Source organism: Crotalus tigris, unplaced genomic scaffold (assembly GCF_016545835.1).
Source record: "Crotalus tigris isolate CLP2741 ecotype Arizona unplaced genomic scaffold, ASM1654583v1 scf7180000019181.594810, whole genome shotgun sequence".
In the NCBI taxonomy this organism is placed as follows: Eukaryota; Metazoa; Chordata; class Lepidosauria; order Squamata; family Viperidae; genus Crotalus; species Crotalus tigris.
In genome coordinates this window covers 174,151-201,005 of record NW_024097419.1, presented here as the reverse complement: position 1 = coordinate 201,005, position 26,855 = coordinate 174,151, and the positions used below count along the sequence as shown (strand labels likewise).

At 35.6% G+C, this 26,855-nt stretch overlaps 1 protein-coding gene across 14 annotated transcripts in view; it reads right to left on the bottom strand.

Moving 5' to 3' along the window:
* The window catches only part of CACNA1D (calcium voltage-gated channel subunit alpha1 D), a 157,090-nt gene that overhangs the window by 7,766 nt on the left and 122,469 nt on the right, over window positions 1–26,855 (bottom strand). For all 14 annotated transcript variants that reach the window (XM_039360901.1, XM_039360911.1, XM_039360912.1 and 11 more), the window contains 6 exons: window positions 8,817–8,930; window positions 7,065–7,447; window positions 6,282–6,308; window positions 4,530–4,679; window positions 2,359–2,522; window positions 115–236 (listed from right to left, as the gene is read on the bottom strand). In XM_039360901.1, coding sequence (XP_039216835.1) covers window positions 115–236; window positions 2,359–2,522; window positions 4,530–4,679; window positions 6,282–6,308; window positions 7,065–7,447; window positions 8,817–8,930 — 960 coding nt within the window. The remainder of the gene's footprint in view (window positions 1–114; window positions 237–2,358; window positions 2,523–4,529; window positions 4,680–6,281; window positions 6,309–7,064; window positions 7,448–8,816; window positions 8,931–26,855) is intronic.

The window sequence follows — 26,855 nt, the reverse complement described above, 5'->3', positions numbered from 1 at the left end:
TGGCAGCAGTCCCAATTGCTGTCATAACTGGAAGACTACCTGTATCAGCAAGTTTCAAAACAGCATTACAAAACTGTGCAGCTAAAGGTAAGTGTACAGTTTGCTTTCACTTACCTGCTGTTGCATTAAATGCAGAGGTAAAGCAGTGCGTTGATGAAAGGTAGGGGAAGGTGGTAATTCATCATGACTGCTCTGCCTGCGGAGGCATTCAAAATTAAAGGAAGAGCGGCGATTGGCTGAAATATGAAAAGGTGAAATGGGTTGTTACTGCTTTATAGAGCTATCATAGAGGCAGTTGGGTTAATCTGTTAAGGTAGAGTTCAAACTGAAGAAGCTTCTTGAGTGAGAAGCGAAACATTTTCAAGGAAAATGCCCAAGAAAATCCAATTGCCTTTTGAAAAGCACCTTTGGGACAACCATGACCTTGATGATAAGACATTGTGGCCCACTGGTTTACTGCAGGTGATCACACTGGTAACAAGATGATAGTCCAAGAGGACCAAAGCCTAAATTTTCTTGCTTTATACTTGTATGGGTATGTGAGAGGTTAATTACTGCTGGGAATGGAGTTGTTCACCCTCCAGAAGGTTCTTGCTCTGATGCTCACTCTGAGTCTCCTAGGTTTTAAAATTGGTGCTACTGAAATGTGGTCATCTTACTACTGTATTTCAGCAGTTCAATTTTGTTCTGGTGGGGGAATGGTCATGGAAGAGTTAAGGGAAGGAAAGAGAATTATTTGGCTCACAGAGACTTTTTACAGCATTGTTATTTACATTTAATTTTGTAAACAGGCAGAAGCAAGCAAGCAAGATCATGCCATCAGCCATTCAGCCACCAAATTCCAATCTGTGAAGTACTGGAGTGTTGGGGAGCACAAATGAGATGCTGTGTTAATTATTGCATCTATTAGAGGTAGAAGCTATATGAAAGCACAGGGAATGATTTTTTTGTTTTTTTCCTGGGCCTCTTATTTGCTTTCACAGCCTAGGTTATCAAGAAGTTTCAACTCTTATTTGCCCTCACAGCTTAGGTTATCAAGAAGTTTCAACTTTTAATCTCACCTTATAGAAGAGGATATCACTACTTTTAGATCTCTATCTAATACAAATCAGGTCATCTTGCTAAAGAGTGTTAATTTCTCAGAAATGTTTATGCCTTTACTGAATATCAAAAGCGATGCAGGACTGAGTGATGTAAGACTGAGTAAGGTATAGGTCAGGCTTCTATGAAAATCATATTTCTAATCATTATAGTCTCTGTAAATTGCGACGCCTGTGTTTCATAACGATAACTTACATGTTTCCCTCTTTCTCTTCCTTTTCCTTAATATGTAAGGGAGAACTAAAGGTTTTCCTCAAACTCTAAAGAATGAGCTTTATGCTCATGTGATCCCTATGGTTTCTGGTCTAGAAACCAGGAAGTTGTGAATTCTAGACCCTGCTTAAGCATGAAAGCTATTTAGGTGACTTTAGACCAGAAACTCTCTGTTTCTGTCTGTCTCATCCCAACCTCATCCCAACCTGCTTCACAGGGTTATTGTTGTGTCAAATGTTCATTTGAATAGTGCATTGCTTATCAGGCTGTGCAGCAATGTGGTAACGTTCTGACTTGAGAATTCTGGGAGTTGAAATACATCTTAAAGTTGCTTAGGTTGGGAAAACCTGTTGTAGAACATGAGGAAATGTGAACGTAGCACCTGCATGCAGCACCTTTTTAGCAGCTATGATTTTTTTTTCCAGATAAGGCTTGGCTCCTTATAGATATTGCAGAGAAGTGCTAGAGTCAAACCATGACACAGTCTTATATCTTGCAATTATTTTGTTATTTATGAATATATATTTTTTCGAAGTTAGTTTTAACTTAGATATTTATTGTGGGCTGTCTACATTTTTAGTTATTAAGTTCTCTCATTTTCAAAAGACTTCTCTGTGGAGTTCTGCTATTTTGTTAAATAAAATTAACTGTTAAATTGCAGTCATCTGAATTAATTAAAGTATGTATCAACTCTAGTTTTGGCTTTTGGAGAAACTTAAGGACATATTTCCAGTAGTTTGGGGAAATGGCAACTATTGTAAACAATCCAGATATAATTCTTGATAATGTTGTTATTCCGTGACTGAGCTCATTCTGCTATTATAGTTGTGTATGGAATCCAACAGTGGTCCTCAGCTATAAAAAGGGGACATGAGAAGCTACAGGAAGCAACAAAAAAACCCTTGTTTCCTTTCTCTTTGGTTCACTGGGATATCCCTTTGTATGATATAAATCAAATAAATTTTAGAGCATAGGCAGGGAATATACATGGGTCTAATAGTAAAGCAAACACATCCACGAAGCCAGCTTTTGCAGTGAACTCACATGTAGGTGTTGGAGGTAGCAGCCGTCTCCTAGGAGATCTTTTTGAATCATAATACACTGGTGAGTCGTCTTCTTCAAAAAAACCATGTGGGTGGTGATAACCCTTTGGCCGTTCAAAATCTAAATCATTACAGTGATATGTGCTATGATAGTCATGAGAATGCCTAAGGGTAAAGAAACAGATAATTGGTTGTGATCACCATAGAAAACTGAGGGCTCCCATAATTTGTAACTTGCCCAAAAATATGAACCCCACCAACAAACCCCACTGAAGTAATTTTTAAACAACAGTAGTGATTGATATCTAACATGGCTTCTCAGTCAGGTTTCCAGAATTTCCCACCAACCTTGACCAGGAACGCACAAACTGAATATTTAAATCTTGACTATGAATACATCTGGAGAGCATTAAATTGGTTTATACCAATCAACTCATTCTTCGGTAAATTTATTTTGTAGTTAGGTTTATATTTCAAAGTAAATCTTCTATTTTTAAATACAAATGAGAGGATTTTAGAGAAGGATAGTGGGGGGGGGGAATGCACTTTGGTAATTAATTCATTACACTTTGAGTGGTCTTGCTCTATTTTCTATCTTGCAACTTTGTAACTAGTACTTATTGCAAAAAAAATCCTTCTAGAGATTACAAGATACTGTACTCCAGTTCTAAGCATCCTATTTTTCTAAATTAGGAACTCATAAAATACACTGGAAATTTGATAAGCCACTTTTTAAAACACCACACAAATGGTATCACCGGGAAAACTGGATTGATCAGTGATTAAAAAGGAAATAGGGAAAATTGTGCTGGTGAAATGAAAATGTTCATGAGTCTGATAAAATGATCTACTGCAGAATATGTATCAATTCCCAAGCATCACCAAAACATAAGAATCAAATTATACCATGGTTGCAGCCATTTTGTTATTTGAAATGAAAATTATTCTCAACAATTCATGACTAAAGAATAAAACCAGGCTAAGACAGAGTGTGATAGCTCATTATTAAAAGATTAGAGATTAAACATCTCTAATATTATAGACAGGTAAAACTGTTAAAAAAAACCCAGCAACAAGTAGCAACAGTAAATGAATAATCACATTTTTCTTTTCTATATCCTATTATGAAATATGAAATTTAGTATAAGATGCACTTTTGCACCATTCTTTGCTGATCCATTATTTCCCATTTTCTCTTTCTTATCCTATTATTTCCTATTTGATAATAGAATTCTGTTATGATTCATTGCAAACTCAAGCAGATGTTTAGCCTGGATTTGGCATTTTTATCCACCTATTGAGTCCTTCCCAAGGACCTGGGATAGGCAGATATTATTATATAATGGTGTTAAAAGATATCCTGAATGGGTGCCCGCTCTCCCCCCCCTCATACAAAACCAGAATTGAGAAGACAAGAAGACACAGCAAATGGCACTCTGCAAAGAAGCTAAAGAAACAGTGGCCCACTTAGTTAGCTACTGCAAAAAGATCATGTAGATTGACTACAAACAATGGCATGAAAAAGTAGCAACAATGATGTGTTGGAATATCTGAAAGAAATAACATTTGCCTGCAAGCAAAACCTGACTGGACCATAAAATAGAGAAAGTCATAGAAAATGAAGAACCTAAAGTGTTCTGTGACTTTACAATTCAAACAGACAGGCACTTGCTACATAATATCCCAGATAAGAAAGGCCAAAAAAAAGAAAAAAGTCTGGATAGTGGATGTGGCAATAGCTGCAGACAGTAGAAGAGAAACAACTGGGGAAAATAAAATCTCTGCAAACAGAAATAAAATGACTGTGGCAAAAATAAGCAAAGGTAATACCAATAGTAATAGGTACCTTGGTACCTTGGATGCAATCCCTAAACATTTGATGTAGCATTTAAACAGTATCAGCATTGTCAAAATCACCACCAGTTAATTAAAAATGGCAGATTTACTTGGAACAGCTTACATCCTGCAATCCTTTAACACCTTTATATAATAATATCTGCCTATCCCAGATCCTTGGGAAGGACTCAATAGGTGGATAAAAGTGACAAATCCAGCCTAAATATCTGACTAAATAAGCTATTTAAATAAGCTATTCTGAGACGTTACAGAAGAACCTAATCTCTGCTGTACAACAACTGCTACGTTATTTTTTTTAATGAAACTTAAACTTACCAGTTTCCTGACAACATACTGTCTTCTTCATAATACTCATCACCACTAAAATATTCTTGATCATCCAGATAGCAATCATCACTATAATAATCTCTAATTGCATGATCTTCTCGACAAATTGTAGGTAAATGTCTGTCACCCGATTCTGACCTGCAGTTAGAGCAGAGAGACATTTTATTACTTTTTATATATGAACATTTACGTAAATTCTTCCCTCCCTATATTTTCCCAAATCCAACTAGCAAGAAATAAAACTGTGCTAAAATAAAAGGATTTAAAAGAACAAAAGTCAGGTTGAAAAAAATACTGAAAACATATATAGGTTGTCCTCAACTTACAGCCACAACTGGGATCAAGATTTCTACTGCTAAGCGAGGCAGTTGCTAAGTGAGTCATACCCAATTTTATGACATTTTTGCCAGGTTATTAAACAAATCACTGAAGCTGTTAACTGAATCATGTGTCATTAAGCGAATGCAGCTTCCTCCATGGACTTTGCTTGTTGGAAGCTGGCTAGGAAGGCTGCAAATGGTGATCCCATGTCCCCAGGATGCTGCAACATGCCATTTACCAAGTGCCTGAATTTTGTCATGTGACTCTGGCAATGCTGTAACAATTGTAAGTGTGAGGAATGGTTTTTTCAATGTCATTATTATTTCAAATGATCGCAAAATGAATGGTTGTAAATTGAGACCATCTGTAGCAAAAGTCAACAGAGCAGATAGTATAATCAAGTAAACTTCACTACACTTCCTATAGACTGAATGCCTTCCTAAAAGAACGAATTCAACCACTGATAACAATCTATCAGAAAGCTCACATACTTGGCCTCCTCAAGTTGAGGACTTCTACCCCTGAGACAGGCCACTGAGAAACTGTATTCTCCTTTTGCCTATTTTAATTTTTTCAAAACACAGTTGGGGCTTGGAGGTGGATATTACCCTCTAGATTAATTTGATTTATAGCTCCCCACACATAGCTCTCCAGTGATGGCAAGTAAAAGAAACCTATGCTGCAGTTTCATTCTATTTCCAATTTCAGTAAATTGGCTGCCTCTTACAGGGAGCTGAGGAAATTAAACATAGTGTTGTCATAGGGACATTCCGATAGGTGCAAGGGAAATATAAATCAGTGGTAGAAACATGAAGTTATCGACATTTATTTTAACCTAGTTCTAGAAGGGCCATAGTGCTCTGCATAATTTCTAAAAGCATCAACATGCAAAATGGTTTGGAATACCCCTAGGAAGTTCCTTGTATTGCGTCAAACCATTTGTCCAACTTGTTTATTCTGCTGAAAAAATGGTTTATATAATTTCAGATGTGAATTTTCCAGCCTTATTTGGAGATGCCATCCTGTACCACTGTGGCATTCCTTCCTAACTGTATACCTCATAAAAATGTAGGTTAAAGTCCAACTCTGGTATTTTGATAAGGCCAACAGGCAGTCTTGTGATTCTAGTCCTAATAGTGTGCATCGGGATGCATTCCAATTACAGCTAAGCTAAGGTGTACATACAGCTATTCAGGACTGCATGGAGATTTTCATGCATAGCGCTCAATCTTCATGCTCAGCATATGGACCAAAGCTATTTTCATATCATACAGTAAGTTGAAGGCCTTAGCTCTTAGTTTCATACTTCAACATCATCTGTGAAGATAATGTCTGATAAAGGCTTACATGATTTGTTTCAGTAAGTTTTATTGAAGCATAAAGTGCTACTTTCCATGATATGACCTTATATATACTTACCTAATGTAAGTTTCATAATAACGAGCTCTATTAGAAGAAAAGAATATGGAGAAAAAGAGTATAATGAATTTTAATGAAATGATGAGAAAGTAAATGTTACATTGTATTTATCAATGGATACATTTGTATAAATGTATTTACCCAAACTTTCGCACAGGAATTAATTCATAAATTACTATGATGAAAGAAAGAAGCAACAATTTGTCTTAATTGATTTTTGGCTTATCCTCTTTAGACAACTTTCTACTTATGCAACAATCTAACTGTTAATGTCGTTGAATTTATCTGATTATATTAATTTGACTAATAAAGAGCTAGTTTGGTCTAGTGATTGAAACACCAGGTTAGAATCTGGAAGACCATGCGTTCTAATTCCTCCTTAGTCTGAAAGCCTTTGGGTAAATTTGGGCCAGTCACTCTATCTCAGGCCAACTCACCTCACAGGGTTATGGCTGAGGGGAAAATAGGAGGAAGGAGGAGTATTAAGTATGTTTGCTGCTTCGTTTATAAAAATAATAAGGGCAGGATCTAAATAAAATAAATAAATAAATTGCATGGACCAAAGAATGATAGTAGTTGATTTTTTTAAAATGTAAACTGGCTTGTAAGCTACAACTTAATCAAGCAGATCAAAGGAATTATGTTAAAATTAAACTAGACACTAAATAAATTAGATAATCAAATATAATAGTTCAAGGTGTTAAAAAAAAGTAACCTGAGGATTGGCATTTTCAACCAAATGTAATATTTTACTTTGCATTATAAAAATATATCAGGATTTACCTCCTTTTGGATGATTGTCTACGTTGTTCACCGTGATCTTTTCTGGAGTATGAATGGCTCCCAGTTTCCGACATATGTTCATGACTTCCAGTGCTTGTATGTTTTCTGTTAACCATCTTGGACATGTTGGCATTATTGAGGTTAGCATTTGTGGAGTTTGGAACGTGCTTCCCTACTGAGTTGTGGTTGTGATGGCTATGATGATTATGGAATAAAGAGTTTCCTGTTGGTGGATTCACATTTTTCTCAGTTGTGTCCACCATACATGAAACCAGTGGCCTTTGCACATGCAGGGGGCGATGTGTAGTATTGATCTGTTGAAATGAATCCCTTGTATCAGTGCTAACATGGTTGATATGGTTTCCAAACAGGGCACCATTTCTCTGAAATATAAAAAGTGATAATTAATAACATAATATTGGTTTGTCTTCACATGCATATCCTGTGTGGGATCACTTGGCATCTTCAGGTCAGACAGTCACATTGCCATAATCTCCTAAACAGTCTTCTGTGTGATTTGGAGCTACCTCTGATCACAGCAATTATATCACAGTGCAATTGAAAATGTGCCAAGAAGAAATTATTTTGTTAAACTATTCACATACACAGAGGGACACTACATCAGGGGTCCCCAACCCCCGGTCCGTGGACCAGCACCGGTCTGTGGCATGCCAGAAATCGGTCCATGCAAACAAGCAAAGCCCATCCGCGGGATGCAAGCAGTAAATGAAACTACGCCCCCTCCAGGTCACAGAAAAACCTCTCTCCATGGAACCAGTCCTGATGCTCAAAAGGTTGGGGACCTCTGCACTACATCATACAGATCCAGATCCACATGCCTACAGTTAACAGCTAAGAAAACTGTATTATCTCTCCCCAAAAGTGTTTATAAACTAGCATTTGTTATGATTTTTTAATTACACTTTGTTATGAAAATGTCATTTCACAATTACAGTGACATGACTACAACCTTGGAGTTCTGTGATTTTGTTCTCAAGACAGCGAAGAGAAAGTTATCCTTAATTCCATCTGCCAATTGTGTGGCTCTAGCTGACTATCCATGTACTGAGATATGGCTAAGTATCTGACTTCCTTGTTAGAAGAAAGTTTATGAGTTTTTACAGCTAACCAAGAAGGTGCTAAAGTTAAAAGTGAGATAGGAGTGGTCTTTCTTGGAACTCAATCTAAAGTAGTTTGCTTACTTTGATGTGTTTTTTGAATAAATGGTAAAACATCAAGAATAATTTGATGTGCCTTTCATCAAATCCTAGGAACTCACAGAAGCCTTGTGACAGTCATCGTTTCTGTATGATGTTCAATTGCCAGTTACCCATGTGGAAGATGCCACAAGCATGATAATGGATCGATTTAGCTGGCAGCCCTTTGAGCAAAACGGAACAGAGCATATGCCCCATCTTCTGACACATTTGCAAAGGGAACACTAATTCAGAAGTAGCTTGCCTTCACTAACTAATACTATAATTTCAAGGAGTTTTAGTAGTATGGGGATTACTGCTTCCATGTTCCATATCCATTTACTTTGTGACATTATTTCCTACTGATGTTTGGTAACTAAATGAATTCTTTTGTCAAAAAATAGAAGACTACCTCAAATTTGAGCCTATAATGAAATAGCTTGGAAATGAATGGAATGCACTCATTACTTTGTAGGGAATTTTTTTTGCATTTGCTTAGGAAAGAAAAAAAAAGCTTATTTTATAAACTGAAGACATCTATCATACAGTCAATTACTTTATATACTTCTTCCTCCTCATGGTGATTTTGTTCTGGTTCATCTTCTTGCAAATCACAGGAGATAGCTCGTCGAATTTCAGGTCCAATATCATGAAGCGTTCTAAGCCCAGCCTAAATATGTAAAACATAACCAAAGTATGTTAGAAATTACAAACATTTTTCTTTCAGATTACTCGTTTAAAAGATTTATGCCAAGAGTGTCTTCCAAACAAACGGGGCTGACATGAAACTTGGTTTCATGCCAATCCATCAATATGCAGACATTTCCAAATATACATTTCTTCTTTTCTGGGTTAAAACTCTTACTTCTAGATTTGTAAATGTATCAGAAAAGAGATAAATCAGATTTTTTTTCTAATAAAAAGAGAAGCCTGTTTTTTAAAGGTTTGGGGTCATTTTTTTTCAAATGCTTCTAAGAGTCAGAAAATATGGTCACTGACATTCTGGCTTTATTTGGGGACAGGGGAGTTTTATAATCAAAATGGTTGTATTAGCTTTGCACACTTCTTACCAGATAGTAAGCCTACAAAGATAATGCTGCTGAAACATATCTTGACGCCAACTTCTAGGGGCATACTTTTATGTTGGATTATTGCATATGGCTCACACATGACCATCTCTGCTTTTAGTATAGTATAAGTAGACCAGCATATGATCAGTCATGGACATTACTTCATGCTAGTAAAATCTAACAATGCAAGCCTTACAAACCAGTATTAAAGTTTAAAAGAAATTAGAAGACTTCTCAATTTCAGCTAAGAAATAGCACCTCCCACATTAATTTGGAACCCTGAAAATTGGAAAAAAGAAATGTTGAAGAAGGCAATGGCAAACCAGGAAAATTGAATGGATGCAGTCACCATATGTAAATTTCATCTTAAGGGAAGCCTCACTCTTTTTTTAACCCACAAATGTATCATGCCATGCCTATTCCAGTACGTAAGTTCTATCAAGCATTCCAAAACAAAATGTGAGCATGGCAAGGATGAGTGGTCTTCTCCATTCTACTCTCACTAGCCACATATGTTGTGTTAGCAAATACCGTCCATAACAGGGGTACCATGGGCCAGATGCATCACACGGAAGCTGTGTGTACCCCAGCTCCCGCAAGGGGAAAAAAGTCACGCTACATCACAACATGTCATGTGAGTTTGGTCTACAAGATAAGTATAACCCTTTTAACTCTACTTGATTGCACTATTTCATGAGGTTGTCAGAATCTGATTGTATAGGTTTCCAAATACATGAAGCATCAAAAATATGCCCAGTAAATACATTTACAGTCCTTGTGGAATTCTTTTTTTATAAGAGCTCATACAAATATACCTCTCATCCTGCAAAATAAATACTTAGAACTTATATGATTGCTTAAAAAGTAGATTTCACCCAATTGCTGATTTTTTAGAGGAATTATATAAAATATTTCTATGACAAGTTTATCAATAATAGTAAGAAGCAATGACCATGTTTCTTGCATAATAAAATATGATAAAATAATCATGCAGTATCACACCACGTTCCTTATTACAGAGAAAGTCTGCAGTTTAGTACTTCTGTATATATTTCCATTTGTTTTATATATATCTACTAAAAGAAAGCTTTAAATTTATCTTGACAGACAGAACTTTTTATTTTGGACTTTTGAACAGTTATAATAAAAATAATGGTTGGTTGGTTTCAAAGGCACTGCAACATTATAGGAAAGTAAATGTGAGGTTCTTTCAACTACTCAACAGAATAAAAATATGAATATCTATTTTAACCTTTTTTCAGTAAATCCATTAAGACGTATGTAAATGATTGAGGACATATATCTTTCACAAACCCATATTCAAGGGCATTTTTTAAAACTAAAATATTTACAGTTTCATGTTACTTCATCAATTATTCTTCCTGATTCTTTGATAAACATAATGCTACCAACATCAATCAGTCTATTTTTAGGAGCAAATATGAAAAAACATATTCAAAACCTAGCTTCCAAGCGTTTTAAAGAAAAGAAGGTTCAAAGCCATTTTCATATAATTGACAAGAAATCATAAATACGTGATTTTTTTAAAAAAGAAGTGTCCTGTTTCCTTGGAGGCTCAGTAAAGTACCTTGGTTTTTTTACTCCTATAATTATAGAGCACTATGATTCTACAAGACAGTTTATAACTCATCGAAAATCAACCAGCACACAGACAATAAAAAAAATATGAATCAAATTCCATAATACAATAGAATAAGATAAGCACTACTTTATTTCTTTCTCCAGCAATGAATAATACAATGTCTGTGAAATAGCTTGTTTTACTAGCTTCTCAAAGAGAGAGGGCACTATGAAGATAATTGGAGGAAGGCTATATCATAGTGTTCAAACATTGATTCTCCCCTATTGGAGTTCTGTAGGGTAGGTAGATTGCACGAAGGAAGATATGTGAGGACCTAAATATCTAAGACTTTTTAGATCAGTGTTTCTCAACCTGTGGGTTGGGACCCCGTTTGGGGTCGAACAACCATTTCACGGGGATTGCCAAACAACGCAGTCCACCATTTCCCCCCCTTTCCTTAGCTGTGCTACTCCCTTTTATTCTATTGGCTTTTGAAAGCCAATAGAATAGACTCTCTTGAATAGAGTCTAATTCTATTGGCTTTTAAAAGCCAATAGGAATTGTCCAGGCTGTCTCTGCCCTGCTGAGCCCGCCAAAAATCTCATTCTGCAAACGGTGCTGCAAGTTGTCTGCAGCGAAGGCGAGCTGTCTGGAAGTTTCCACCCCTCCTTGCTGAGCAACTACTAAACATGTAAGTAAAAGAGGGCCAAGGGTGGGAGGTGAGAGGCCGGCGGGCACAGGGAGGGTTGCTGGCGCGCATGGGGCCCGGCGGGTGCCTTACCTCCCTTGGGCTGGGCCAGCTGGTGGCCCAGCCGGTGGTCGGCCTGCGCCATCTCTGCCGCTTGCCAGCTAAGCCTCGGCCGGCGCAAGGGGCACCACCACACATGCGTGGTGCTCCTGGGCAGGGAAAGTCCTCGACTTACAACCGGTTGGGTAGTCCTTGACTTACAACTGGTTGGGTAGTCCCAGACTTACGACCGGTTTGGGTTGCGGCATTAAAAAGGTTGAGAACCACTGTTTTAGATGAAAACTAGCACACTCAGATTATTCTTTGAAGCCTATTAGTGGCCAATGTAGAGCCTGAAACACTAATATTATCATACAAATTCTCTCATCTGCCAAAATATAGGGTACTGTTGTCATGGTTCCGAAAGAAGAAGACAACTGTATTTTATACCAATCACATCTTCCAGATAGTCTTCAAAGGTAATATATATGTTACACCTTTAGAAGATATTTCACCTGTCTATTCTAGAGGTAACATGGATGTGATACTATACTGCTCTGGCCTTTCTCCACAAAGTGACTCCTGGCACACTAACCAAAATTGGGCAAAGTCTTAAATACCTAGAGATTCCATCTATTTATCTAGTAGTAGATAAAGGGGGAAACTAATAGTTTATAGTGAAGCATCAAAATACTAGTTAAATCTAATCATTTGTTGACAGAATAGGGTGAAAAGAAATAAGGATAGTACATCCCTTGGATCATATTAACCCTCCCAGTTTTTAGCCAAATATTTTCAGAGACTTGACTGCATTTTTAAAAAGACATTCCTTGTGATTCTTTTAGGGAAGAGGAAGCCAGGATAAGGGGAAAAAATTTCAGTTAGTTTCCAAATTGTCTAGCCAACAACCCAATTTAAAACAGGTTGCTAAACAAAAAAAGTTAGACCACTTTAATGAATAACAGAGAGGGCTGTATTTGAATGAGCTTAAAAACGCTATATACATTCATTTTCAAAGAATGTATATAGCCCTACTAAATATGTGAGTGCTACTGTTAGTGGATGAGGTGTGAGTGTGTACAATAGGAAGTGTATTTAAAATTTTGTAGTCTATATTTCAGCTTCATGCACAACTTCAACATGGACATGTGTTAAAGCAAAGAGATATAGGACAAAAATACATACTTGGCTAGAAAAGATGCTGGGGAAACACGTAGATTTTAAACTTGAACTTTTTTTATTAGGTATAATGCCAGAAAAGCTTGACAAACAAAATATATTTTACATGTAATAACAGTAGCAAGACTTATATTCGCACAATATTGGAAAAATGAAGAAATACCCCCAGAGGAAGAAATAATTAAAAAAATACTAGACTGTGCGGAAATGGACAGACTTACTCTGAGATTGAAAGAAAAAAAAGAAACAAAATATTTTCAAACTTGGGACTCATTTCAACAATGGTTGGACAAATGAACTAGGGATTAGGAATTTAATCTGTATTAGTGAATGATAAACTCAGAACAGCACGTTTGTTGAATAAGCACTGTTGAATTGTATTTAAAAATCAACAAAAACTTATAAAAATAAATATGTGAGTGGATGAGATGTGTGTATGTGTGCGCACAATAGGAAGTGTATTTAAAGTTTTGTAGTCTATATTTCAGCTTCATGCATAACTTCAAAAATACATCCATCACTTCAAGTTTAACTCTGATTCATCTCTCCCCAGTATCATATATGGGTTTTGGCCTTCAACTTCAAAAGCCTTTACAGTATATGTCATCCTATGAAGAGGGCAGGGAAGATTGAAAATAAAGGAATAAACCAATTCTAAAGTAAGACTCAATGGTTGGGGAAAAATAATCCAAGCTAAATGAATTGCAGATTATGAACTCCAAAACAGAAGCTTTTCAACCTTCAAAGACTTCATCTTAATCTGATAGCCATGATTACTTTATCAGATCAGGAGTGTTTTTCTAGTAGGTTGTTCTGTAACACACAAGATTATAACTTAAAAGTGACATGATAATTCACTGCAGCTGTGCTTTGGAAGCATGCTGATACCAACTATTTACAATGACATTAATCATTAATGCACCCACATTTCCCCAGCATCACTTCTGAAAACACAAATAGTTTTCTTTTGAAAAAATAAAATACTAAAATAAATCATATATTTGTTCTTTTAAATGTTCACAGAGAACTAAACAGCTTTTATAGATAAAATTTATTTCATTATTACCAAATGCCATGTTTATGTGATAGATTGGTAATAAGAAACCATACTCACACATACAGCTTTACAACAATTACATTTAAACCCTAATGCAAACAAAGGTCTTAGAATAATAAAATCTAAATTTAAGATGTCTGATATCACGTTTAATTACTGCCAACCCATTTCCTCCTCTTTCTGTATAAACAGTTAGATCTAGATAGGTAATACTTTTTAATGCACCTACAATAAAAACTAATAAACTCACATACCTCTGATATACAAAGACGACTGGATTTACCTCTACAATATATTCTTAAACAATATTAAGGATATTGGACATTGCACTTAATGAATAACAATGAAACTTGAGCTATCAGATGTTATGGCTCAACTCAATAATCACAGGATAAGTGTATCTTTAAAAATCAAAATTTAAATAATAAAGCTTACCAAAACATTAATAATCAGTAACTGGAGGAAATGCACCTAATATTTAATCCTGATGTCAGTGAATATTCAGGATTCTGCCATCTTACCATTAAAATAAATGCTGCTTGGTTGATTTTTTTAAAAAAATACTATTCTTTCTAATTTTTCTGAAAAGAAAGTACAGTAGAAACTAATCAACCAACTGCTGCTATAAGAGCTTATAACAAATACAAACACCTTAAATAAGAGAAAGCTATCCTAATACTTTTGATTTCACTTACCTGATTTGGTTTATACCACTGAAAAATTTCTTTACAAAGAATCACTACTAATAAAATAATATATAATGCAGCATTCAATCAGTTAAGATACCCACAATTCTGGATCACACACAGTCAAAACATTAAAATATGGGGCACCTACACTATAGCAGTGGATGTAAGAAACGTAGTAGTCAAGTCCAGCATCCACTGTAGCATTAGATTTCACAGAGTCCATCCTATCTCAGTGCCTAGAAGCTGTGTTCCCTTCACATTCCTTACACAAAGAAATCTGTGTTCTATTATTAAACCCTGTTCAGCTGAGCTTGATGTGAGCCCAGTATGAACATTGCAGGCCAATGAAGTAAAAGGACAATTACGTACAACCCTATTTGCATTTAATAACCATTGAAAACGTCTTTTGAATGTCATCATTATATGTTATTACTGTTATGGTGGCTAATTGAGGGTTATAGATACTTCACAAAAATAGCAAAGCTTTGTTAAATAGAATTGCACTTGATATTTTACAAACTGCAATGCCTTTATCTTTTATTTTACTCTGCAATTGACCAGGTATATTAATTTGTGCATACTTTTTATGGCACAATCTATTAATGGACACCTGTCATAATCACTGTTAAATGCTAATTTTGAAAATGCTATTATGAATGTTTATTACATCAGCTTGCTTTTTAAATAAGATAAGGAACAGAAACAATTGAGTCAAAATTAACGAGGGTAGATAACATTGCAAGCCTAATTTACATTTCCTTGAAAATATTCTTCCCAACTCAAATATTGGACCACAATTTCCTTTTACCCAGGAAATGGCTTAATTAATTGGAATTGACAGGAACAACATGGTTGGTGGCTACCAGGTTAGGAAAACAAACAAATCTATCATTAAATTAAAGGAAAAGATTGCCAAACTTCTTAGCCACGGGAAAATTAATTTTGATGTGAAGTTGTGGGTGTTCTCACAAAATGGCTTCATAGCAGATACAAAACTCCCAATTAGGAAAACATGCTGGTGAGAGACCTTTTGTCTGTCCCTTAAATGGTGTTTCCTATCTCCAATTATCATTGCCCTTTCCTAAACAATATTTCACATCCTGGACTTTGAAAAGTCAAGTGGGGTTACTTAGTAAGGCTTGAGATGTTGCTTGCAATTTTCATTTGGACACAGATTAATAGTTTTTGATTCAATGCACTTCCTGTGTGTTCTTTAGATTACAGGTTTTTGTAAATCAGTGGTTTGGAGGGAATCTCGAATAATATATCAAAGATCAAAGATCTTATCAATGTTAGTCTTACATTAATTTCTTCTGTATTTCTTTTCCAGGCTTCTGTTGAAATTCAGTGATATTTTAAGACCAGTATCTTCAAAGATACCGTTTGTTTTTTCACACTTTGTACTGTTAGACATCATGAATATATTGAAGGAAATGTATTAAATAAAACAATCATTCAAGAACACCTTCCTGTATTACTGGGAATTTCCCCAATTTCTCACAGTGATTTCTTGAGAAAATCTACTTTCTACTAGATTAGATCTCTCTCTGTAGATCTGAGTGTTTCTTTTTTCACTGTGGCTGTATCTTTTGATGGTTCTGTGTTTTTTATACTAAATAGACAAAACCTAATATAATCTACAAAAAAGGATTAAAAAATAAAAAGTAGAAAGTGCAGAAAAAGAGAAAAATAAAAATACAGCAAAGAAAAAGGATGACTTCTCCCTTCATCACAAGTTTAAACAATTTTAACTTATCACTTCTCTTAAAGTACAACAATCTCTTCATCCCATATTTCATCTCTTACCTTTAAACATATCCTTAAAATCTTGTCATTCAGTTCTAATCAGGGTTACAAGAAATAATATCTATTTCAATTAAATAAGCCCATTTTGATTGAATAAATCCATTTTATATTCCTTCCTTTTACTTTTAGCAATCTTGATCTTTAAACCCTTCAAATAATGCCCTAGAGCATGTTTTCATTTTTTTGGGCTGCTTTTCACAAAACCCTTCAGAAGTTTAACAGGCTTCTTTTGTAAATCCAATTTAAGTGAATTATCCAAGTTGTTCTTTCTGTTGCTATTTGTATATCCCTGTTCATTATTATAATATCATAATATCTTATGTTAAGGTATTTTGCTCCATTCTACGTTAATAAGTTAAATGTAAATGTTCTTATTCTTTAACTAGCTGTACCCAGCCACGCGTTGCTGTGGCTCAAGAAAGAAAAGAAAAAGCGCACATTTGTAATATGTTTAATTTCATAATGCTTGTGGGTATACAATATTTTTTGTTGTTCCATTGTGTCTGCAGATATAGAGATTACATCCAATAGATGGCGCTGTTTTTCAAAAAAAGCATGTTTTACCTGTTTTTCAAAAAGTTTGTTTTTACCTGTCACAGGTGTGACATCTATATAATATAGGTATATAAAAACACATGCGTATTTGAATGCAACATTGTGTCAAAATTTCAAAGCAATTGGTGAAGAACTTTTGGAGATTTAAGATTTTGAACAAACAAACATTTACATTTTTATTTATATAGATTGTAATTTTCTAGTTCCTTCTAGCACCCTCTAGTTTTCAACATTCAAATTCCCATCTTATCATGTTTTCTTTTAAGAATTCAAAACAGCATTTTCCCTTAAGAATAATTCTTATAATTAATTTCAAAATTGTCTTTGAAAACCATCTAGACCAGGGGTGTCAAACTGCCAGCCCGTGGGCCAGATGCATCATAGCGAAACCGCGCCCACCCCATTTCCGGCAATGGCAAAAAAGTTGCGATACGTCATGACATGTCACGTGATGTTGCGAGTTTGACACCCCTGATCTAGACCCTTAGTCCATTTATAAATTTCAAAAATCATGTTCTAATTACTCTTTTGTTGTCTATTCCAAAAAGACATTTCCCCTGAGAACAATTCTTATAATTAATTTCAAAATCTTCTTTGAAATCCACCTAGATCCTTAGTCCATTTATACATTTCCAAAATCATATTCTAATTACTCTTTTGTTGTCTATTCCAAAAAAACATTTAAAAAATATATATTAAGCTTACCTTTAAAACTTATTTCACTGATTAAAAGAAACTCACCAAGTGCATATTAAAGCTGGTCGATCAAAAGGTTCTTAATAGTTGAAAAGCAGTTAAAAAGCAATTTCCAAAAGTGATTAAAAATAAGACTCAGCAGAATTTGTATCAATAAGGCTACATTATGGTTGTGAGCTTAATGGTAATCCCTTGACACACAGCTGCTTAGCTCATGAGCTCACTGCGGAAATCTCAGTTCTTGCAGTTTAGTCGAGAAACAGCTATCCAGAGTGCAGGTCAATGTCATCACAAGGCTGTCTCCAGTCCTTTGGAGACATCTGCTTCATCATGAATCCTCCCTATGTTTGGCTTTAAGGGATTTCTGCTGAACTGAATCCACTCAAGGGTTTCTAATTTTTATCAGTCTGACATTAAAGCTAATCTACATTCTCCTTCCACCTCAGAAATGGAAGTTAGCTGTTAAGTTTTAATGGATTTTTTTTAAAATCATGAGTGTATGATATCATTTGTATAGTATGTTGTTATTTTTGATAAAACTTAATGGACTTTTGCTGATTAAGATGGAGTGACGAAACTTTACTGTAGAGAATGGGGTCAGATATGGGTTTCTTTCCCCTTTAGAAGATGATCATACTTGCAGGGAAGATTCTTCTTTCTGTTTCTTTTTAACCCATCACTTTTCTCCTTTCCTTTTTTCTTTTTAATATGTTTTTACTCAAGAGTATATTAACTTTATTTGTATAATATAATCTTCAATAAAATTACTACCAAAAGAGGAAAAAAATGGAAGTTAGTTGGTTTTCTGCATGGAGAACAGTGAAATATATGATCCATATATAAGTCATTCCGGCAGAAAAATCACATTCAATCTTGAAAAGTATAAAACAGGAAGGTCTTTCACAATATACAGGAATGCTTATAAAGCACATATGTTGGATTAAAAAGTAACTGCAACTTTTTCCAGGCTCATGCAATTGCTTTCCTATCCCTGAATGTATTTAGAACCGCAATCCTAGAATAAGGTGTGGCTATTTTGATGAAGTCTTTGAAGACATTGCCACATGTGTGAAACATGTTTTTAAAGAACATGCCCAGCCCTAATCAACAATGTAGTTCTGACCATCTAAATATGCCAAGACATGCTAATCCTACTGAGTTGCAGGAAATGTTCTCTTGTGAGGGGTTTTTTTTTTGTACAATGAAGTATTTATAATTGGAAATATGCATATAAAGAACACAGTGCATGTGTGTGGGATATTCCCCAAAATCAATCCCCATAGGCCAATCAATATTTTTAGTCTTTTCAAAACAAATGTTACTTACTTAAGAATGTTTGAAGATCATGCATCAAAAAGTAAATTAGTATATTGATGTGGTACCTTTCACAGCTGTATCTGTTGGGCAGAATGGGGCTTCAGGATTTAATAACAGTGGCCTAGACAAGAGATTTCCTGTCACTGGTATCTTCAGAGGCAGGTAGTCGGCTTTACAGATTACAAACAGTTGAGCAGGAACTGATGGGGGAGCTCGTGTCATTATATTCAGGTGTCTTGATTGTGACTGTTCTTTAGCCAAGTTACAAATTGGTGCAGGTTGGTGAGATTGCTGATCTTTAATTCCTGATCCTGATTGGTTGTTTTGGTGGTGCTGGTTTCCTAATTAATCTGGCATGAGCAAAGTATCTCTATGAAGATGCTTTAAGAAGCTGGGTTGAGTTCAGGTCTAAGCCTGCAAGCTTCAGTAGCTGTGAGTTAGGGGATCTCCCAGAATCAGGGAATAACCATCTTTGGCTCTGAAAACATCATATGTTTTTTCTTACAGGTTCCTTATCTCGGTTGTTCTCTGCTCCAATTTAGCAATGTCCTTCGAAAAATGAGATCTCAAGAACTGTACATATGTTCTAGATATGAGCTGATCCCCAGGAAAAGTTAGTATGCAATTTGGCATTTCTCTAAACTATAATTTCCTGCTCAATGAGCAGGTGATAACCATAGCCAGATGGGACTTTGCACAACTTAATTTTGTATACAATTGTGTCCATAGGTAGATTGGAAGGGTCACTAACTCATGCTTTAGTCATTTCTCATTTGGATTATTGCAATATGTGCTACACTGGCTACCTTGAAGATCACTCAGAAGTTGCAGCTGGCTCAGAATGTAGTGGTAGGGGTAGTTATGTGGGTGCCTCAATTCATTCATCTAATGCAGACATATCAAACTCGTGATGTCACGTGACATCATGCAATGTATCGGGACAGTTTTGACATTGCCAGCAACGGGGTGGATGCGGCTTCTGCATGATGCATCCGGCCCACGGGCCAGCAGTTTGACACCCCTGATCTAACCTCTCTATTCTGCTGCATTAGATATAAGGGTTGGAAAGGCCCTTAAAAATTACTTAGTCTTATGTCCTACCCAATGCTGTAATCCATACTACAACAATACCTTGAAAATTGATCATCTAGCATCTAAATAACACTAGCAAATGAGAATTTGCCATTCATTGAAGCAATCTGTTCAATTATTCCACTCCTCTTATCATTAGGACATTTTTCCTGATGTCTATTGAAAAATCTAATTCTTTGTAATGGAAATATATTTCTTTCCCTATTTTCTGGAAAACAGAACAATTGTGTTATATTCTCTGCAGACAGTCCTTCAGATACTTGAATACAAATATAATGTCTTTCCACATACTTTTCTTCTGCAGGCTAAAGATTGTCAGTGCATCATATGTTTTTTCTTACAGGTTCCTTATCTCAGTTGTTCTCTGCTCTAATTTAGCAATCTACTTCGAAAAATGAGATCTCAAGAACTGTACATATGTTCTAGATATGAGCTTATCAACAGAGAATACAGTGAAAAAATGACTTCCCTTGATCCTGATACCATATCTTTCTTGAGGCAACTTTGAACTGCATTTGTTTTTGTAGCTCATGTTCAACTTGTGATCCACCAAGAAACTTTTTTTGCATGCACTGTATGCACTGCTACCCAGTGTAGTTCCCTAACCCTCCAAAATCCTATATACCTGGCTTTGATTCTTTCTACTTTTGTATTGTTGTACAAATTAATTTGCCAATTGTTTCAGTTTGTCAAGGTCCACCTGAATGTTGAAATTGCCTAATTTCTTAACCTGCAAAGTTTATAATTATATTTTTCTAAACTTTCATCTTAATCATTTATACCTATGATGAGCAGCACAGAGTCTTGGTTAGAGTCCTGAAGTAAACTACTTGATATTTTCTCCCAATTTGATATGGAGCCATTGATATCCATTCAGTAGGCATAATTGTTAAACCAATCTCTATCCATCAAATGGCAGCATAGTTCAGCTCACTTTTGTCATCTTGTACACTAGAAGCTCCTAACAGACCTTGTCTCAATTTCCCCTATATTAGACATATGTATTTCTTTTATATTTAATATTACTTCTCTCATTTTGTCTGGACTTTCTCTTTTCAGTAAGTTATCATAGATAACAACCAGGTTTCACCAATAACTATAAATGATATTTTCTTTCCTGCCTTAGATTTCTCACTCTTCCTGTTTCTTCTCCATATTCTGTGCTTTTGTAGACACTGGAATTTTTAGACTGTAGAACTTGATCTATTCCTTGCTATATTTATCCTCATATTCTACACCAGTGGTTCTCAACCTTTTTAATGCCGCGACCCCCAACCGGTCGTAAGTCAAGGACTACTCAACTGGTTGTAAGTCAAGGACTACTCAACTGGTGCAGCACCGTTTGCAGAATGGAACTTTTGGCGGGCTCAGCAGGGCAGAGACAGCCTGGATAATTCCTATTGGCTTTTGAAAGCCAATACAATTAGACTCTATTCAAGAGAGTCTATTCTATTGGCTTTCAAAAGCCAATAGAATAAAAGGGAGTAGCACAGCTAAGGAAAAGGGGAAAAAAATGGCGGACTGCGTTGTTTGGAGACCCCCGTGAAATGGTCGTTTGACCCCAAATGGGGTCCCGACCCACAGGTTGAGAACCACTGTTCTACACATACACACACCACCATCCTCAGATGATTTCCATTCCCCATCATGCTATTTTCCAAGTTTACTTTTCCTTCTGCCACAGAATTCTGGATCCATTTTGCAAGATGATTCCAAATGCATTCTTTTTCCGTTTTCTTGAAGTGTCTCCCATCGCATCGCTTACCAGAATTATTTCATCTTGAGAACAATTATTATCATTGATTCTAAGTTCTGAGAGATTTCTTGATGGTATTATCTCTCAGTGAGTTCTCCCTGTGCATTTCTAGCATGTAAAGATTTTATTATCTGCAGGGGGAAAAACTAACATGGCACATTTCCTTTAATTTCCAGGTTCCACTCTTGTATCAAATCATAAAGCAACTTCCTAGCCTTTGCCTTTTATGTTAAACAGTTTATATTAACAGTTTCTTCATCATAATCTAATAATTTTTGATACTGTGTTGTAATTTCACTGACCTGGACCAAAGAAATCCATTACTTTCTTTTAATGCTATCTCTAAAGATATTCAATTATATCTAATTGATCAGTAGAATCTAGAAATCAGGCAAGGTATTATCTTAACTTTGGCCTTCTTATAACCAACTTTAGTTTGGAAAGGGAATCTGTGATTCAATTCATAATTACCCTTCCAGATTGAGCAACTGACTTTGATTCACATAAAGTAATTAATCTTCAAAAATTTTCTAAGCTATTGATTAAAAATTACGTCATAAAGCTGAAGGATAGTTTGCAGCCTGAGGACATTACAATAGTCAAAAAAAAAAAAAAAACTGACACAGGTATAGGAGCAGAGAAGAAATGTATGACAGAAATCGTGAAGCACCTGCACTGATGATGTTACTTAGGTTGGATAATGAAACATCTGTAAGAAAACAAACAAGCTCAGAGAGTACCAAAACCCACTCAGAAACAATGAAAGCAGAAAAGAAAAAGAAGTAAACCATTCAATTCAAACGCATTTCATACTACCTGAACCAACCACCCAGATAAATCAACTGGTTTTACAAATCATATTAAATGAAATTAATAAAGAAAAATTAGATGCTTGCCAGGCTTCTTTGTTTTCACTGAGCCATCTGAATGATTTCCTATACTATATGTTAGTGATCTGGAAGTTGTTATTGGTGCCACAGGAGAATGCAAAAAATGATAATTTTTTTGAATATCAATGTTTCCTCCAGTATTAATTTGGATTAGAATCTTTTTAAAAATAATCTCTGTTTTACATTTTTAAGGTGATGCCTGATACTTGCAATAAACTATTTTGATAAGGTTTCAGACAAGATGTTGTGGTCAAAGAGTATTCTGCAAGCTCCTGAACATAATACACCCCCAGCTATGTATCACAAAGAAAAGCCAAGACAGTTTGAACAGCCTTACTTCTTTCTTCCTCCAAGATTATTCTTAAATATTTGATTAGTAGCCAAGGCAACGAACAACACAAAACTGGAGAAAATATCATCAACTAATTTATATTCACCTTCAGAAAAAACAAATAAACATACATAAAAAATTGAAATATTTGTTCACCGTATGTCTTGCAATACTGATATTTTTTAAATCACAGCTGGTGCCAACTTCTGGTACATATCAACAAATATGTTTCAGAAACATAAAGAATGTAAGTATACAATCCAGCTAAAATATTATAGTGTCATAAAATCAGTCTTTGTTTTAAATAAAAAATAATCTGCAATAAAGGACTACTAGGAAAAATATTCAGTCATTGTAGCTAAAAAAGAAAAAAAATAGCTAAAAAAGATGGTTACTAGAAAAAAAAGCACTACCCATCTTCTATATCCCTGCTAGAGACACTATTAATTAATCACTAGTACCACTGTCCAAGGCTCAACTATATATTTTTCAGTATGATCTGCTGGAGAAAGCCTTGTTCACTATTATGTGACTCAGTACTTATCTGTAGGGGCTCAACTGTAGCCATTCCCCAATTGGACTCAACTGATGCACACTCAGTGCCCTTTGGACTCCATTATTAATTTAACTGCACTGAGAACTTTGTCTTTTAAACTGTCATCACCATAACATCTTTCAATTGTTGTGGTAATAAAACAAAGAAATTTCACTACCTATCAACAACTATTCGTTCTGAGACCCAATGTTCTATCTTGATTAGGATGCCATTTACAAATACCAGTTGTAAGGAAATGACAGCAGAAAAAGTATGTCTCATTTTTCAGTTTTTTTTTTTTTTAGCACCCAGAAGCAATTAGTTGGCCACTGAGTTATGGCTTGATCTAAGAGGGAGCTGTTCTTAAGCTCTGCCTCCTGCTACCTGTTACTATAGCCAATAAAAGATTTAAAACCGAAAATGTGCAATTTTAACTTTCACAGTTTGGCAATCAGTCATAGAGTCAGGATGGGAAAAGAAGATTTAATTACCATTTCACCCATCCAGATGGTCTTCAACTCAACAGTATTATGAAGGAAGCAATAAATGTCCTATTTACATGAATATCCATTTCTAGAGCATTCATGTAAAAATAATTATATAATAAACTAAGGATCCTACAGTCCAATAAAATATTTTCACATCCTAGCAATGCTGCTTCAGAAAACTCAGTCTTTATCATACTGGACTTCTATAAATATCTCTTAATTCAACTAATAATTAAAAAAGATACTTCCCAGAACCAAATGATGAGATGTTAGCCACAAAATGACTGAATATCTTTCAGAAAAGTAGTCAGCAAAGAAAAAGCAAGGAATAGTTGAATCATCAGATTTTCAGTTCCAAAGCATACATCCTAGTTGTGCTATTTGTATCACATCAATTGTATCATATAATTTAGACACATCTCCAGAGTGATACATTTAATCAGTGCTTTTTCTCTAAAAAAAAAAAAAAAAAGGTGCTGGAACTCACACACGTCATACAACCCGCCTTGCCTACTCTACAAGGTTCTATCCAAAAAAGGTGTCGGAACTCCGTTCTGGGTATTCTATGAGAAAAAAAGCCCTGCATTTAATAAAAGAAATAGATCAAAGCAACAAACATGGCCCTGAACAAAGATTGCATCTGAACATATCAACATGCGTGCAGGCCTGCCCTTCATTGCCCTCACATCCCTGATCTTTCTGCAATATGCAAAAATTTCAGAAAGAGGCTTAGCCATCTGAATGAGCAATTGGTTATGACCACTTCAGCAAATTTTATAGTGGAGGGAGATAGTGAAACTGCACTGATGGTGCAAATGTGGCTTTATGTCATATCCGAGGGCAATTCGGAAATAAACCTCCATTTGGTTATCAATGACAGACACTTGCAGATACAGACTTCCGGTCTTGCATTGTAGGGATTGCGGGGCTCCACATCCCACGGCTGGGTCAAAAGCCGCCCCGGAGAGGCGACAAAGGAGAGCCCCCCACTGATTGCAGAACGATGGCAGTTGATCCACTCAATCCAGGGAAGCCCTCCAACCCAACAGGAGAAAGGCTAGTCACATCTCGCTGACTAGCCCAAGCTACCAGCAGCCAAAGTCCAAAAGCATTAACCAAAACAACAGTGAACAGCATGCTTGGAACTGGGTAGGAATATCTATGTTCTCTCTCCTATCTTGTAATTGACTTTCTGGAAAAAATCCTCAAGAAGCAAAAAATCCTCCAAAAGTAAGAAGGGAGGGAATTATACACCTACCCTTCCATAGACGGAAACGGCGAATTAATGTTTATGGGAGACAGAAATATATTGAAATGAAGTTAATAATACTACAGTCTGGATAAATCTGAAAATTATGAAAACTGTTAAGATTTCACATCTGAAAAGTATTGATAAACTATAAGAAAATAGGTATTTGTCTTAAAAGCTGGGAAATGAATAGATACTGATATCTAGTGGAGGATTAGAGCATAACTATAGCTGCATTGACTCAGAAATTGGCAAGATGCCCAGAAATAGAAAAAACTTGTCCCTTTGAACCTCAGTGATTCTTTGTTAAATAAAGAACAGCTGGGAACAGAGGAAAGAAAATACAACAGGGCCATCTACTACAGAATGAGAACTACATTTGTTTTAAAAACAGCTGACCTTCTGGGAATATAAATACTCACTGAGCTGTGATTTCTATGCCCAAGAATTGATTGCAGAGAAAGAAAAACCTTGACTTCTGGCTAATTTTCTAGGGGGGGAATTTACTGGAAAGCTTTTAGGTGGCTAAACATTCTGGACTGAAATTTTGGCTGGTTGATAATTCTAAAACCCCTGAACAGAAGAACTGTTATAAAACACTGCTTTCAATGATGCTTTGACAATTGGAAATGCATTGCATTACAAAAACCATATATAAAGATAAGAACTATATAAGTTCTGGTTGTTTGGATTTTAAGATTGGCTGGTCTGATATAGCTAATTACAGAGACTATGGTACCAGTGAAAGACTATCTGGAGGGGAGGGGAGAGAAAATGAATGTGGCATACCTATCTAAAAGTGATAGGAAATCACATCTAATATTCCCTTCAGAAGGCCCTAGCCTGGAACATCAGAGGTCTGCAGGAGCAATACTTCAAGATAAGGCAAATATTTTCCAGGAGGAAATGTATGCAATGCTGCGATAGATTCAAATGACAATGGTTTCAAACCATGATGAGATTAAAAATAACTTTGATGACATAAATGAGCACATCTTCAATCTAAACTTACAATTAAAACTCTCAGAAAATGAAGATAAAGAATGAATAAACAAATCAGATACAGAACACAAACCAGAAGAAAGTGACTTAAATAGGGAAGCTATACTGAAGAGAACTACAACTTAACACAAACAGAAGGAAATCTACAAGACTTTGCCACAACAATGAAAATGGAAAAGATATTTTATCTTTCAGGACCCCAAAACAAATTTGACAACAAGAAAGAAGATTTAACAAAATGGATTATAGAGCTGCCAGGAGAATTATTAGAGTCTGGAAGACAAAAAGCATACACTCTACTCAACTTGTCTTTCTCACTCCCAACAACACTTACAAAAATACAGGAATCCCCTGGCAAGTAGAACATACTGACTTGGCAAAAGAAGAAGACTAGAGTTAGATTCAAAAGTTTTGATTCGACTTATCAGATGGAGTACTATATGATTAAACACTTGTTTGAATATGGTTAAAAGAATAGATAGATTTTGGATATAAAGGGACCCTACAGTAAGAGGGATAAGATATATAAGTAGTATAGTACTTTTTATAATATATGAAATGTGAAAATATTGGG